The sequence below is a fragment of the Protopterus annectens genome, chromosome 8.part0 (assembly GCF_019279795.1).
Source record: "Protopterus annectens isolate FY-2018-M chromosome 8.part0, PAN1.0, whole genome shotgun sequence".
Taxonomy (NCBI): domain Eukaryota; kingdom Metazoa; phylum Chordata; order Ceratodontiformes; family Protopteridae; genus Protopterus; species Protopterus annectens.
In genome coordinates this window covers 1794620140-1794637104 of record NC_056741.1, presented here as the reverse complement: position 1 = coordinate 1794637104, position 16965 = coordinate 1794620140, and the positions used below count along the sequence as shown (strand labels likewise).

General features: G+C 45.7%; 1 protein-coding gene across 1 annotated transcript in view; it reads right to left on the bottom strand.

The window, feature by feature from the left end:
• The window catches only part of CNOT1 (CCR4-NOT transcription complex subunit 1), a 4219019-nt gene that overhangs the window by 2779763 nt on the left and 1422291 nt on the right, over positions 1–16965 (bottom strand). The window contains exon 13 of the mRNA XM_044079520.1: positions 12706–12825. Within this exon, the coding sequence (XP_043935455.1) occupies positions 12706–12825 (120 nt within the window). The remainder of the gene's footprint in view (positions 1–12705; positions 12826–16965) is intronic.

Genomic DNA, 16965 nt, shown 5'->3' with positions numbered 1-16965 from the left:
TTGCTGAAGGGTGGCAAAGGAGAGATTAAGTAATTAGCCAGAATGCAAGGTTCAGTGTTTGAAGCTGAGGGTGCAAAATCTGGTTCTCCTGCTGAGACAGCAGGGAAGGAGTCTGAGGCAGGTGCCATGGAGATAACCGTGACCCTGCGCAGGAGGGGGTACAGTGTTGGTGCGGCCAGTCTGGAGCAATCAAAATCATCCTTGGTTTGCCCTGTAAGATTTTCAGTAGTACTTTGGAGAGCAGAGGCAGAGGGGGGAAGGCATAGACTGATAGGTTTTTCCAGAAGGACAGAGCATCCACTTTCCAGGCTTGTTTGTGGGGAATCCTTGTGCAAAATTTGTCCAATTGGTAGTTCTGGGGAGAGGCAAACAGGTCTATATCTGGGCTCCCATGTTTGCTTGTCAACATGTTGAAAATCCTTGGTTCCAGTTTCCACTCATGTGGGTCCATGCAGTTTCTGCTTAGTCCGTCTGCCAGTGTATTTAATTTTCCTGGCAGGAATTGAGCTTGTAGATGCACTTGGTAGCTCAAGGCTGTGTTCCACAATGCCATGGCTAGTCTGCAGTGGGGGTAAGAATGTGTACCCCATTGCTTGTTTATGTACCACAACAGTGGTGTCGTCCATCTTTACCATTAGTTGTCCTGGAAGAATGTGGTCCTTGAAGGTTGTCACAGCATTCTGTGCAGCTAACATTTCTTTTTGATTGATATGCAAGTGCATTTGGCTTGTGTTCCATTTGCCCAGAAAGCACTTCCCTGCCAGGTGAGCCCCCCATGCATAGTCTGATGCATCTGTTAGGGTTTGGGCGGCAGGGGGTGGTACGAAAGGTAGTCCCTTGTTTTGGTGGCATGCCTCTGCCCACCAAAGGAACTCTAGGCGTAGGCAAGGTATGACAGTAATCAGTGTTTCCAGGTCTTGAGAATGTTGACACAATAAGTTTTTTAGATACCACTGTAGTTTCTTCATATGCAGTCTTGCATATGGAATTAGAAGAATGCAGGAGGCCATGAACCCCAAAGGCTTGCAGTATTTGTCTTACAGATAGCAGGGTTTTTGTGGCCACTTGTTTGAAGTAGTTTGTCAAATTAATTTGTTTTCCTGGCATGAGGTAAGCCATCTGGGAAGTTGTATTCAAGCTTGCTCCCAGGAATATAATTTGTTGATAGGGTACCAGTTGTGATTTCCCTTTGTTTATGGTGTACCCCAGACAAGTTAGAACCCTTTGTACAAAGACCAGATTCAAAGGTATGTCCTAGTTTTTTTGCCTGAATTAGACAACCGTCCAGGTATGTGTATATTTGAATATTTCTTTGCCTGCATAATGGAGTAACTGGAGCTAGGCCCTTTGTAAATACCCAAGGCGCAGTAGATAAACCAAAGGGCAGTGTAGAGAACTGATTAGTGTGTGTAGCCTGCTTTGAAGCATAGGTATCCTCTGCAAGATTCCCTGATTGGGATGTGCAGGTATGCCTCTTTTAAATCTAGTGTTGCCAACCAGGCATCTTTGCCTAGCATAGAAAGTAATTGAAGAGTCAGCATCTTGAATTTTGGAATCTCCAAATAGGTGTTTAGAGTAGACAGGTCCAGGACAGGACGCCATAAATTGTCTTTTCTTGGTACCAGGAAAAGTCTCGAGTAGAAACCTTGTCCCTTTTCCTCTTCGGGTACCAGTTGAATAGCTCCCATGCTAAAGAGAGAAAGTACTTTTTTGGGGCCTCTGCCCACAGATTTTCGGGGTAGGTCTGGCCACCCGCTTGGTGTTGGCAACGTGTGGAAGTGAAATCTGTATCACTGGGACACTAATTAAAACCCATTTGTCCTGGGTAATGAGTTCCCAATTCTTTGCATGAAGAGCAATCCCCCCCACAGGGACAGTCGGTTGATAAGTGCTTGGAAATTTTAAAAGGAAGTCATTGAGACAGTTTAACATGGTGGGGGGTCTTATTCCCAGATTTGGAAGTGAAGGCCCCCCACTGCTTAGTTCTGTGTGCCCCCTGGGAGTGAAACCTGGGGTTTTTGCTGTGTCTGGGTTTGGCTTGAGAAGACCTGGAAGGGGCTGGAAAGGACCAATTTTTAGAGGGCCAGTGCCTACTAAATCTAGGAGGCTGAACTTGTAAAAAGTACAGTTTTGTACCTACCATAAATGTAGATGTTCGAGGATCCACATTGCTGCAGTCCTAACTTTTGGGTAGTCCGCTGTCCAGTCGGCCCGAATACCAAAGTATATGGCTGACGTCGGTCACGGCGCATTAGACTGACGTCAATACGTCAGGGTACTAATGCGCATGACCGACGTCATATCCTCAGTCTTTTCTTGCCCCAGATGTCAGAAGACCCTAAAAAGACAAGGCCAAAACCAAAACACACCAAACATACCTGCACCAAAAATATATACAATATATACAAAGGTACCAGAATATAATCTCACCTACACAACCACCCCTAAACACAGAGGGAAGGAGGGAGGTAAATTGGACTGCAGCAATGTGGATCCTCGAACATCTACATTTATGGTAGGTACAAAACTGTACTATGTTCTTCATTCCACATTGCTGCAGTCCTAACTATTGGGTAGAATCCCAAAGCAGAGGTAAGGGAGGCTGGCAAATCATAAGGAAGCAGGAGCTGATAACATGCCTTGCAAAATAGCAGTGGCAAAACCAGCCCTAGACTTAGAGTAGAGAGGAAGGTGGTAATGCTTAGAGAAAGTATGCACTGAACTCCAAGTAGCTGCCTCCAAAATATCCTTAGTTGCCACCCCCCTTAGAAATGCTGTTGAAGTGGCAGTAGCCCTAGTGGAATGAGGCCTAATCCCAGCTGGAATCTCTTTGCCATGATGGGAATAACAAAAGGCAATGCAAAACCCAATCCACCTAGAAATAGTTTGTTTTGACACAGGCTTGCCCTGCGAACTCAAAGCAAAAGAAACAAACAACTGCTGAGACCGTCTAAAATCCTTAGTCCTGCTTAAATAATAACGCAATTGCCTGTGTACATCTAAAGTGTGCAAAATCTTTTCCCCTTTATTTTGGGGATCTGCATAGAAAGTAGGCAAATGAATAGATTGGTTTAAAGCCACACTAGAAACCACCTTAGGCATAAAGGAAGGATTAGTACGTAATGATACCCTATCCTTATGAAAAATCAAAAAAGGCTCAACCGCCATAAGGGCCTGCAACTCAGAAACCCTTCTTGCAGAAGTAATGGCCAACAAAAAAGCAGCCTTCCATGACAAGTATTTCAGGTCAGCAGTAGCCGCAGGCTCAAAAGGTTGTAGAGTAAGTTTCTCCAACACAAAATTGAGATCCCAAGCAGGAGTAGGAGCTCTCGTGGGGTCTTATATTCTTTGCCCCTCTAAGAAATTGCTTGAACAAAGGATGTGAAAACAATGGTGGGTCACAATCACAGTGAGCTGAAATTGCTGCAGCATGAATCTTAATGGAAGAGAAAGACAAACCTTTGTCCAATAACTCAGTAAGATATTGAAGAGCCACACTCAAATTAGGCTCCGAAATCTCCAAATTCTTTGCTGCAGTCCAAAATAAAAATCTCTTCCATTTTTCTGCGTACACTTTCCTTGTACTAGGTCTTCTGGCTTCCATAATCACATTTAGAACTTGTTGAGGAAGTTGAGACCTGGTGTCTTTCAAAACAGAATATGCCAGGCTGTTAGATGAAGAGTTTGAAGCTTGACATTGAACAGATGACCGTCCCTCTGAGACAATAGGTGTGGAATCAAGGGTAAAGGCCATGGAGGCTTCCTTACCAGACTCCTCAGTAATGGGTACCAGTGCTGCAGAGGCCAATCTGGAGCTATTAAAATCATCCATGGCTTGTCTTGTCTGACCTTTAGAAGCACCCTTGGAAGAAGAGGCAGAGGTGGAAAAGCATACACATGAAGATTTTTCCAACTGAAAGAAAGAGCATCCACTTTCCAAGCTGTGTGATGAAATTCCTTCGTGCAAAACTTTGGCAGCTGGTGGTTTAGTGGAGAAGCGAACAGATCTATGTCTGGAGTTCCCCATGACACTGTCAATTTTTGAAATACATGAAGATCCAGTTTCCACTCGTGGGGATCCATGATTTGTCTGCTTAACACATCTGCTAAGGAGTTCTGTGCTCGGCAGAAACCTTGCCTGAAGAGTTAGTTGCAAGCTGAGCCAGTCTCCCATAAAATCATTGCTTGCCTGCACAATGGGTAAGAATGTGTCCCCCTTGTTTGTTGATGTACCACATGACAGTTGTGTTGTCTGTTAGAATCAACACCTGCCCTGGAAGAAGTAACTCCTTGAAAGCCATTAATGCAAACTGGACTGCTAACATCTCTTTCATGTTGATATGTAGATGCTGTAGTCTGGCAGGCCACTTGTCTTGTATCCACTTTCCATCTAGATGAGCTCCCCAAGCAATGTCTGAGGCATCTGTCGTTAGAATCTGACTTGCCTCTGGCCGGGTCACAGAGAGTCCCTTGTTTAGGTGACATTCCTGAGCCCACGACAAAAATTCCTTTTGAATGCAAGGTATTATTTGAATGACAGTGTCCAAATCCTGGCAGTGCTGTGTCCATAGATTTTTGAGATACCATTGTAGCTTCCTCATACGCAGTTTGGCATTGGGAAGCACCAGAATACAAGATGCCATGAACCCTAAGGCTTGAAGGACTGTCCTTACAGTCAGCCCGGACTGAAGAGATAAGTGATGGAAGTAACTGGAAAGATTCTTTTGCTTGTCCGGGGTTAAAAAGGCCATCTGGGCTGCTGTATTCAGTCTCGCACCCAGAAAGCACATGTCTTGAGAGGGTACTAGACTGGACTTTATTTCGTTCACAGAATACGCTAGGCATCTTAGCACTGCTATGACATATTCCAAATGCTGTAGAAGGTCTTCTTTTTCTTGAGCCAGAATCAGGCAGTCGTCCAAGTAAGGATAGATTTGAATTCCTTTTAGCCTGAAGTAAGCTATCACTGGAGCCAGAACCTTTGTGAATACTCTGGGCTGTGTAGATAAGCCAAAGGGCAATGCAGAGAACTGATAATGAGAATTTCCAGCTCGAAAACGCAGACACTTTCTGCAACTTAGTCTTATAGCCACATGAAGGTAAGCTTCCTTGAGATCTAAAGTTACCATCCAGTGATCTTTGCCCAGCAGAGGTAAAAGCTGTTGTAACGTCAACATTTTGAACTTTGGAATGTCCAGATAAGAGTTGAGGATAGATAAATCCAAAATTGGTCTCCACGTGTTCCCCTTCTTTGGTACTAGGAACAGGCGAGAATAAAATCCTAGGCCCCTTTCTGGCACAGGAACTGACTGAATGGCTCCTATTTGGAGCAACAGAGAAATTTGCCTGCGAGCCTCTGTTCTTTGTAGAGGAGGAATGTCTGGCATGCCTTTGAAAGGAGGCAAGGTATGGAAATAAAACCTGTAACCGTGGTGAATGATATCCAGAACCCATTTGTCTTGGGTAATTAAATCCCAATTTCCTTTAAAAAGAGACAGCCTTCCTCCTAGAGGTGCCGCCAGGCGAGAATGTACTGGCAGCTGAAAAGGCAGGTCATTGGGTCTGCTTACGAAAGGACTGACCCCTGCCCTCACCAGAAGTCTGAGCAGGTGAACTCCCTGTCCTAGGCCTAAAAGAACCTTGAGCTCTGCCCCTACCACGTCTAGACCTACCCCTAGACTGGGAATCATAAGCAGGATAAGTCCACCCCTTAGTAGGCCAATTTCTACTGAACTTCGGAGGCTGCACCTGCAAAAAATCCTTAACAGTTTGCATAGACTTAGCCTTGTCCTCCATTTTCTTTAAAACTGCTTCCACAGGCGAACCAAACAACACATCAGACTGTAAGGGAGCATCCAAAATTCTTGTCTTAACATGCTCAGCTAAGTTCTGATCTCTCAACCAGGCGTGCCTACGAAGAACATAACCAGTGGCAGCCACCCTCGAGGAGGCCTGCACAGCATCAAAACCACACTGCAAAGAATGCTTTCCCACTTGTTCAGAAACATGAACTAAATCCTTCAGCTCTTTACACTCAATACCTTCAGCCAGAGCATCCACCTTAGATTTCAATTGTGAAAGGAGATAATTCTGATATTTTAACATATGAAACTGACAATTCAACGCCCTCATGGCTAAAGTGGAAGAAGTGTACAGTTTCTTTCCCCATCTATCCAAAGCCCTTGCCTCTATCAGGAGGAACAGGATTTTTTACCACAGAAGCCTTCACACCTTTAGGCCCCTGAGAGACAGTTTCTGGGTCCGCCCTAGGACTCTTAAAAAGATACTTACGGGCCTCAGGCACCCTATAGTACCTATCCGGTTTAACTGGGGCAGGAGGCAAAGAATCAGGATTTAGTGAAGCCTCCGCAAAAACATCTTCTACAACAGTCAGAACAGGAGGTATAGCTAAAGGCCTATGCTGGGGTAAAAACAAGAATTCTCTAAGCCTCTACCTGGAATCAGAGAAATCTTGACCTTCCCATTTAAAATGCTCCCTCATAGAATGCAGGGTCTCTGAAAAAGAAAATCCTCAGGAGGCGAAGCTGAAGGAGTAGAATCATCCACATCAGAATCAGAATAAGGAGGAAACTCCTGCAAGTCCTCAGCAGAAGACTCAGAAGCCTCCGAACATTGCTCAAAACTCTCAAACTCAGGTTCCCCCCTAGGCCTCTTATCAGGAGGGGGCATAGAACCTCTAATAATAGTAATCAAATCCTCTGCCATTTTTAGCATATGCTTCTTAGGCAAAGACCCTGAAACACTAAAAGAAACCCCCACAGAAGCTAAAGTAGGCCTGCCTCTTAAAGAAGCCTTGGCAACAGAAGGCGAGGCCCTAACCACCTTAGGAATAGAAGGAACAGCAGCCACCTGAGAAGCCCCTTCAGCCTGGCCTACTTCCTGAGAGGACACATCCTGCAACAATACAGTTTCTCCCTGAGATTCCAAAGAAACTCCTGGCAGAACCTCCGGCTCCACTGAGCCCTCTAAAGAACCGACGTCCAGGACTGTCGGTTCTTCCCCTCTAGGCTTCGCTGCTTTGTCCTTGCGCTTTTGGCTGAAGCGGCCGGAGCATCCGACGGCATTTTATAATTACAACGCTTCCCAAACACTAACCTGGCACAGTCTAACCTTCTCTTAATAGTGCGTTTGTTAAATCTAGCACAAGAGCGGCATCCAACAACGTCGTGCTCAGGCCCTAAACAAGGTATACACAAAGTATGGTAATCCCTATGAGGTATCTGTTTCCCACAAGAAATACAGTTATTCACTTTTTCTGACATCCGGTTAAATACTGAGGCAAGAAAAAACCAAAATATTCCCCAACGGGGTACTTAGCCAACTTTGATTCGGTCTGAAACTCTGACTTCAGAAACTTTCAGAACGCCAACCTGCACTCGCAAAATTGCTTCTGCATCGGACCATGCGGCAAAAAAGACTGAGGATATGACGTCGGTCATGCGCATTAGTACCCTGACGTATTGACGTCAGTCTAATGCGCCGTGACCGACGTCAGCCATATACTTTGGTATTCGGGCCGACTGGACAGCGGACTACCCAATAGTTAGGACTGCAGCAATGTGGAATGAAGAACATCTAACAGTTTGCATAGATTTAGCTTCATCTTCCATCTTTTTAAGAACTTCCTCAGCCTTGTTGCCAAACAAGTGGTCCTGATTTAAAGGAGCATCCAACAATTTAGCTTTAACATAAGGCAAAGATTGCTCCTTGAGCCAAGCGAGCACAGAACCAGTAACAAAAGACCTAAAAGAGACCTCTAATGAATCAGAACCACACTGAAAAGTATGTTTTCCAACTTGTTCAGCAGAATGCATTAAATCCTGTAATTCTTTATTTTCCACACAGTCAGGAATCATTATTTTCTGTTTAAGCAGTCCAATAACATATCGCTGCTACTTTAACATATGAAACTGGCAGTTTAAAGCCCTAATGGCCAAGGTTGCAGAAGTGTAAACCTTCTTATCCCATCTATCCAGTGCCCTGGAGTCTCTATCAGAAGGGGTAGGATCTTTAGCAGTAGAAGCCTTAATGCCCTTGTCTCCCTGTGAAACAGTCTCTGGATCTGCAACAGGATACTTAAAAAGGAACTTGTGGGATTCAGGAAACCCTGTAGTATCTGTCAGGTTTTCTGGGAGCAGGATGCAGGGAATCAGGAGCCGAACGAGATTCTGAAAAAGCATCAACAATGTCTAGTACAGGAGGAATAGCTAACAGCTTATGCTGAGGTAGGAGAAGGAAATCCCTAAGCCTCTTTTCTGAATCAGAAAAATCCTGGCTTTCCAAGTGGAAATGCTCCCTTAGAGTATGCAAGGTTTCCCCAAAAGAAAAATCCTCAGGAGAGGAAGCAGAAGGAATGGAGTCCTCTGCATCAGAATCTTCATAAGTAGATAAGAGCAAATCCAGATCATCAGAAGAATCAGAAAAAAAAAATTCTGATCAGAAGATTCATAATCAGCTTCTGTCCTAGGCCTCTTAGAAAGGGGGTGGTGGCTTCCTTTGATTACTGTTATTAGATCTTTATCATTCTTATTTGTTTTTTAGGCATAGCGCCCTGAGCATGTGGCCTGGGCGTCGGTTTTTTAGGCATAGACAGAGATTTAGGCCCAAGTAAAGAAGGAGGTGTCAGTTTAATATGCAAGTCCATATTCCTGAATACACCCTCAGAAGCCGGTGCCTGCACAGTGGCTCGAGACCCATCCAAGGAAGAGACATGTGCGGGTTCCATAGTTGATGCATCACGCAGCATACTGGACTCCGAATTGGTCTCAGTAGAGGGCTGCAAATCAGAAGTAGTGGGTATCGGGCTGCGAAAGCACCCGAGTCCCGGCAAACTGGCAACTTGGCATAGAAGCGTCGTCTGCAGTTCTGGACCTCGGCGGCTTGTCTGTCTTTATCTTTGTGTTTCTTCGGAATCCCGGTAGTCGGATAGCTAACAGACATTTCTGGATAATTAAATCAAGAACCGAAATATTTAGAGGCGAAAAATATATCGACGACAGATAGTGCGCTGATTAAATAAAGCACAAAACCAAGAGCAAGGTACGCCGTGGTCAGGGCCTATGCAAAGAATACAGTACAAATGAAAATCTTTATGAAGTATTTGCTTTCCACAAGTAATGCAATTAACTTTTACTAACATAGCTTTAGTTGACTTCGGTTCTGAAACTCAAAAACGAAAATTTCAGGAGTCTGCCGACAGGCACTTGGGAACCGCTTCTACTTCGGGCAGCGCAAGGCAAAAAAGACTGATGTAATGGCATTGGTTGCATGTTTTATAACCCTGTCGACCTGACGTCATGGAAGAAGGGACAGCAACTGACGCAGGACCCAAGACTTTGTTAATCAGGCTGACTGAGGGCTACCTGCAAGCAGATAACTCAAATGTAATGACTGCAACAGTGGAACACGAAGAACATCTGGAAGTGATTGGCTCCCAGCCGGAAGCATAGATGACTCCTTGACGCCCTGTCCATTTTTATGGGATAGTAAGCATCTTGGAGATCTATTAAGCACATCCAATTGTCTTTCCCTAACAATGGGAGTATAGACTGCAGTGTTACAATCCGGAACTTGTCCTTTATTGAATCGTTCAATCAGCTGAGGTCCAGAATGGGCCTCCAGTCCCCTGTACATTAGGCACTAAAAAGAATCTGGAGTAAGTCCTGAATCCTATTGTCTGCTGGGCCGGTTTGGATGATTCTTTTTGACAGCAACTTGTTGACCTCCACAGTTGTCTGATCCCTGTGATTAGGTGGAACATCTGGGATCTTCTTGGGACAAAAGGTGGAAGAGAAAAAGGTATTACATAAACTCTGGTAATAATTCTCTGTACCCACTTGTCGAGTGATACTTAGCCAGGCTTCTGGACACAAAGAAATGCGACCCCCGACTGGCCCCAGAGAAGAACAGTCGGGCCCCACATCAGGAGCGCTGGTAAGGCCGGCCCTGAAAGGAATCGCAACCTCCCTGGTTTTGCGGACCACCCCTGCAGCTGCATACGAATTAATGACAGAAGTCAAGGTGGGCAATTGGGAAGAAACCTTGTCAGGGACTCCCTCAGTATATGTACCTTGTATAGAATCTCCTAACTCTTTAAGGAGATCTCTCTGGAGCCTAGTAAAGCAAGTAAGGTAATTCAGCAATCTAAGGGTAAATGCTGCTGAAGAGAAGATACGCTTTCCGTATCTGTCCATCGTTCGAGACTCATTCAGCAGATGAACGTCTCAGCTAACTCCTTCTTAGTGGCCACCGCCACCACCATAGCATCTACAGGCACAACTTTACATAAAAAGTCTCTTCCTGGAGGGGAAAAAAGGAACTTGTTTGGTCTCCTGGGAACTGGCTCCACGTCATCAGGAGTATCCCACACCTTTCGACTAACTAAATCCATCAATTAATCGAAAGATGGAGACACCCAAGAGGCAGAAGGTTGAGACCCGAAAGCAATCAGGTACACAGACTCCTCATCAGAAGGGTTAACAGTGGACCAATCGCACCTCTGTTTAAGGATCTCCAGGATGTCAATGAAGGAGACAGAACGACTTGGGGGACCCTTCTGACTCCTCAAGGTCAGTGTCACATGCTAAAGACTCATCCTGGGAGTCAACATGCTTCCTCTTACAAGTCTTCTTCCGTGGGGGCTCCTGGGAAGGACATTCCGGGGAGGTCTCGGAAGAATGGGGGCCACCGGCTGGTGGCTCCTGAGGCTGGGCATCTTTGCTGCAGCTGGAGGGTGTAGGAGCAGAGACAGAAGTAGGTGCTATGGGGCAAGAGTGCCAGTACACCTGGTAGGAGCCGACGGTCTGGACAGCACACTCATCTTGAAAGCAGACCTTCTCCTGCTATGAGAACCTCTCTGGCTTGGAGGAGACAGAGGATGGCCGTTGGTGCCAGAGCCAACAGCTCTGAAACAGATGCAGGGTCCGAACTCACCCTAACCGACACGCCGAGAGGAAGACTCTGTTCCAAGCCGACAGGAGAGCTTCTACCCCTGGACACTACGGACGGCACAGAAAGTGTCCGAGCAGAACTCTGCTCCAAAACAGCCACAATTGGCTCTGGAGCCGAGGGTTCCACCGGTGGTACCAAGCACTCCAGCTCCAAAGAGGAATGAACACAGAGGGTTGAACGGACTTGAGTGGCTCCGGAGCAGACTAGGTCGGAGCCGACAATAACTTAGGCAAAGCAGACTACTTCAAAAGTCTCACCAGTACCCTTCTCCACATCTTCTTCCGATAAATTCCTGGATGACATGGTAGGAGATAGAGATCTCAAAGGTACAGGAGACTTCACTAAAGTCCACCGGTAGAGGGTCCACAGATCGGCTCCGAGAAGTAGTCAAGAGTCTCAGTGGTCAGCTCTGAAAAACTTGGAATCGACCCTGCAACAATGCCACTCAGTTGGCTCAGAGGTCTGTGGAGCCAGTGAGATAGTTTTCACAACTTTAAGAGGTGGCTCCGAGACACCAGCTGGGGCCGGGGAGGGGCCTCTTGGCAAATTTAGACTTCCCTTTAGCTGATTTGGAGAACTATGAGGAGCTAGACAAGTCTTCCTCGAAGGAATATTTAAGAAGACCTTTAAGAATTAACTTGTTCTTCCTTTCCTGCAATACCCTACAACTAAAGGCATGACAGAATAAACAGGTCTCCTGCAAAGGGATGGCCCCTAAACAGTAAACAATCACTGTGACCATCCGTTAAGAACATCTTTTGGGAGCACTTAACACATTTCTTGAAGCCGGATGGCTTATGCTCCTTACTCTCTTTAGACATTCTTAAACACATGCACACAGAGAAGGAGGAGGAGGAGGACTAGGTCCTCCAACTTAAACGGGCCTAGCCTGGACAAGAGGGAATGGGGTCTTCTAACTTAAACAGACCCAACAGTTATAAGGGAAGAATAGCACACAACAGAACAGTGAACAATAGCACAAGTCAACTGCAAAAATGAAGAGAACGAACTTCTGTCAACAATATTAGCAAAACGACGTTAACAGCAATCTAATAACTAAATAGCAAGCGGAAACCGCCAAATTCTGTATAAACACACAGGATACTAGTGCGCAAAAGCGCCTACTTTAATCCAAATAAGCCTGGTACACAGGATACCAAGAAGAAAATAACAGCCAAAGGCCAAAAATTGCACCAAATGGTGCTAATATAGGATGATAACTTTATAACTCTACTTGAATACTACTAATAATAACGATTTAACTATATAGAACCAAATAACTAATCTATGCTAAACTGTGAAGAAAACTTGAAAAAGGTGAAAATATGCAAACACTTAGCCAGAGCCAAAGAGAAGCACAACCAAATTTGTTGATGCGACAAATGAGATCTGAGGATTGTACTGGTGCACCATGGGATACCTATCTTGCCACAAGCCAAGCAGAAGTCTTCCAGCTTGTAAATAGGCCGAGTCGGAGCAGAGGATCGGCTCCAATCTCATATGTAAACAATGAAGGTGAGATAGGACTACTTAACATCTACCATTCCAGAGCTTAATACACAAAGTCATAATATTATGGCCAAGTATAATTCACTAAACCTGCAACTACGATCAAACCCAAGCAATTCAAAGTCTTATAAGAGTTGGCAGTTTTAAAATAATGCACACCTTTTGGAGTAGATTTACCATTTAGTAGAATGGAACAATTCAAAATATCAAGTGTCACATTCTTACTTTTAAATCTTGGGCCACATCCAAAATACGAGAAAGCTTTGCTTGGTCATACTGCTCTCCCCGCATATACCACTCTGCCATTGCATGCATGATCAGCTGCCGGATTGAAGGAGACTGACCCTACAAATAAAACCAGTTAAAAACATTAGATTTTACCAGACTTATATGCAGACAAAAGACCATACCTCTAAACTGTACATATTTTCGTAGAAAGTCCAGATTTTTGCCTCATATTTTTGATCCACTTTTCATAAAATTATGGTTTTCTGGCAATTCATTAAAGATGAAGTTAGAAAATAATGACAGGCATTTCAGTTTCAGACTGCATACCCTTCGGAAAATTTATGCTAATGCAAAACATGTTACTTTATCAACTTTCTAAGTTTGTAAGAGCAATATTTAAAAAATTGTCCCTATTTTTAGGCCTTTATCACCCAATTATTTACGGCTTTGTCCAGATTTCTTGCTCTAAGAGGTTGACAGGCATGCAAAATTTTAGTTATGTACTTACCATAACTTTAGATGTTTGGGATCCATCTCGCCTACATTCTGAACTGATGGGCTCGGAGCCGATCCCTCGGCTCCAACTCGGCACGCTATGCTATAGAGCGAGGCCTCTTATTGGCTGAGCTATTTCTTATCCCAGGATGCACCACCACTAATCCCCCAGATCTTGTTTGTCCGCATTCATGCACACATGCACAACTTGTTTATATAACATTGTTAGATGTTTCAAGATGAAACAACAGGATTCGGACCTTCTGATATCCTCTGATCTCCAAGGAAGGGGGAAGGAGGGTGGGTTATTAGAATGTAGAGATGGATCCCAAACATCTAAAGTTATGGTAAGTACATAACTAAAAGATGTTATGTGATCCTATCTCACCTACATTCTGAACTGATGGGACAGCATCCCTAGCACCTAAATCCTGGGTGGCTCATTGGAAAACACTCCTGAGCACTGTGGAACCAAATGAAGCTCGTCCTCTAGATGCCACATCCAATTTGTAGTGGGAAATGAAAGTGTGCGGGGAAGACCATGTAGCCGCAGCACAAATGTCACTAATGGCAAGCTTAGAATGAAATGCTATCGAAGTAGCCATAGCCCTTGTAGAATGAGCTTTGACAGAGTTGGTAAGCTCTTTGTTAGAATAAGAATAAGCTTGAGTAATACAGTCCCTGATCCATTTGGCAATAGTGACCTTTGTGACAGCTTTGCCCAATTTATTGTCTGCAAAGGATACAAACAACTGATCTGTTTTCCTTGTTTGTTTTGGTCCTGTCTAAAAAACGCAACTGCCTGTGGACATCTAATGTGTGGAATATGAATTCCGCTTTGTTAGAATATTTTGGAAAAAAGACTGGAAGTTCTAATGATTGTTGTAGGCAGAAACTAGAACAAACTTTAGGGACAAAGGAAGGATTTGGCCTGAGAGATACTCTGTCTTTGTGAAAAACCAAGTACGGGGGTTTTACGGACAAAGCTTGAAGCTCTGAAACTCTTCTGGCAGAAGTAATCGCCACCAGAAAAGCAGTCTTCCACGATAGAAATTTTAGATCACATGTAGCTGCCGGTTTGAAGGGGGAGGAAGTTAAGGCGCGTAGCACCACATCGAGATCCCATGGAGGAGCAGGATGAGAAATCGGAGGTCTTAAAAGCGCAGCACCTTTCAAGAAGGTCTTACACAATTCTGTTGCTCATTAAAGGTGGGTTTATAGATTCGTGAAAATTGGAAATCGCTGCCAATTGAACCTTGATGGTAGAGACTGAAGAGCCTTGATTGAAAAGAGAAGTTAAAAATTTTAGTACTTCTGCCACGGGAATAGTTATGGGATCCAGGCCCCGGAGTTGAGCCCAAATAGCAAATCTTTTCCATTTGCTAGAATACAGTTTCTTTGTAGCAGACTTACGGGCCGAAGATAATATGTGTACAACCTCTGGATCCAATGTATGACTTCTGACTATAGTCGGAAGAGGAGGAGCCAAGCCGTCAATTTTAAGGTGTGCAGGGACTGGAGGAATAGTCCCGACTGATGAACTAAAAGGTCTGGGATCTGATCCAGGAACCATGGACCTTCCAGAGTATATTTCCGAAGATAGGGAAACCATACTTGACGAGGCCAGTAAGGAGCAACTAAGATCATTTTGCTCCCCAAGAGAGATGCCTTTTGGATCACCATGGGAAGGAGAGGAACTGGGGGGAAGGCATAAAGCAAGCCGGTGGGCCAAGGACGGGCTAGTGCGTCCATGGGGCTCTTCCCCGGAGCCGGGGTTAGGGAGAAGAATTTTTTGCACTTCGCGTTTAGTGGAGTCGCGAAGAGGTCGCAACACGAAACTCCCCATCTGCTGAAAATCTGACTTGCAACTGTCATGTTCAGAGACCATTCGTGAGGAGAGAGGATGGTTCTGCTCAGTCTGTCGGCTATCACATTGGACTTGCCCGGGATATGAGTAGCCACTAGAAAGCGTTTGGTCGAGACTGCCCATTTCCAGACTCTCATGGCCTCTCTGCAAAGAGGATAGGATCTGGTCCCTCCCTGTTTGTTAAGGTACCAGACAACTGATATGTTGTCTGAGTGAACGGCAATTACGCCCTGAGGGAGGTAATCGTGAAGGGCTTGAAGGGACAGAAACACCGCCCTCATTTCTAGGATGTTGATATGAAGTAGGGTCTCTTCTGGGTGCCATTTGCCTTGGACTGACCTGCCCAGGGAATGCCCCCCCCCCACCCCATCTGGGAGGCGTCTGTGGTCAAAGTGGCCGCAGGAGGAGGTGGAACAAAGGGTCGTCCCTGATCCAAATTGAAGGGCACTAGCCACCAGCGAAGGTCCCGTTTGCATGTTTCCGTGATCCATATGAGGTGACTGAGAGGGAGTTCCTGAAAGGACCACTGAGCTGAAAGAAGCCACTGGAGAATTCTCATGTGCAACCTTGCCAAGGGGACTAGAAGAACCGTGGCGGACATGGATCCCAATAGCTGCAGGACCATTCTGGCTGGGGCTTTGGACCTGGGAAGTTAGGCTCGAACTTGAGTCTGTATGATTTGTATTCTGTCTGTAGGTAGATAGACCCGCATTTGGTTTGAGTCTATCTCTACCCCTATGAATCTTATACGTTGAGATGGCAGCAACACAGACTTTGGCCAATTTAAGGTGATTCCAAGGGAATTGCCCAGTGATGTAGTGGCTTGTAGGCTCCGCAGTAGTAGATGCTTGGAGGTGGCAGTTAGAAGCCAGTCGTCTAGATACGGAAACACCTGGAATCCTAGACTTCTCAGGTGAGCAGTCACGACTGCCAAACACTTGGTGAACACCCTGGGGGCTGTGGTGAGACCAAAGGGCAGCGCGCGGAACTGAAAATGACTGCCTCCTAGGCTGAAGCGCAGATGTCTCCTGGACGCTTGATGTACCATGATATGGTAATAAGCGTCCTTGAGATCTATGGAGCACATCCAAACACCTTTCTCCAGCAATGGGAGAATGGTTTGTAGGGTGACCATTCGGAACTTGGACTTTCTGACTGAACGGTTTAGAATGCTGAGGTCCAAAATGGGCCTCAAGTCCCCGGTCTTTTTTGGAACAAAAAGAATCTTGAGTAAGTCCCTAATCCGATCTGGTCTGCGGGGACCGGTTGGATGACTCCTTTTTGCAGCAGCTTTGAAACTTCTGAGGCTGCAGTATCCCGTTGACTGGGTGGCAGGTCCGGGATTTTTTTGGACTGAGGTGGGGAGTGAGAGAAAGGGATGGTGTAACCTCCGGCGATAATTCGAAGCACCCATCGGTCCTGAGTGATATCTTCCCAGGCTTTTAGGTGCTTCGAAAAACGACCCCCGACTGGCTCCGGAGCTGCACAGTCGGGCAATCCCTCAGGGACTGTGAAAGGCTGAAGAGCCACGAAAGGACTCACGGTCTCCAGTGTTGCGAGGGCCTCTGCCGCCTCTGGGACGGCGTCTTCCGGAAGAATTTCCCCCTCCTCTGCCTCTGGAAGGGGAATCCTCCAGCTGAGAGGGGTAAGGCTTCTGAGATCTACGGAACCACATTTTCCCTCCTCTTTTAGCCTTGGGATAAGGCCGAAAGGGAGTGGAAAATCGTGCCCCTACGGCAGTCAGAGTCTTACCCTCCTGTTCACAGTGGGTCAGTGTGTCCTTTACCTTGGGTCCAAACAGGGAGGACCCATCAAAGGCGTCGGCAAAGGAAGACTTAAAGGCCTCCGAGAATGACACAGGCGGAGCCAGGCTTGTCTCCGTAGAGCAATGCCTG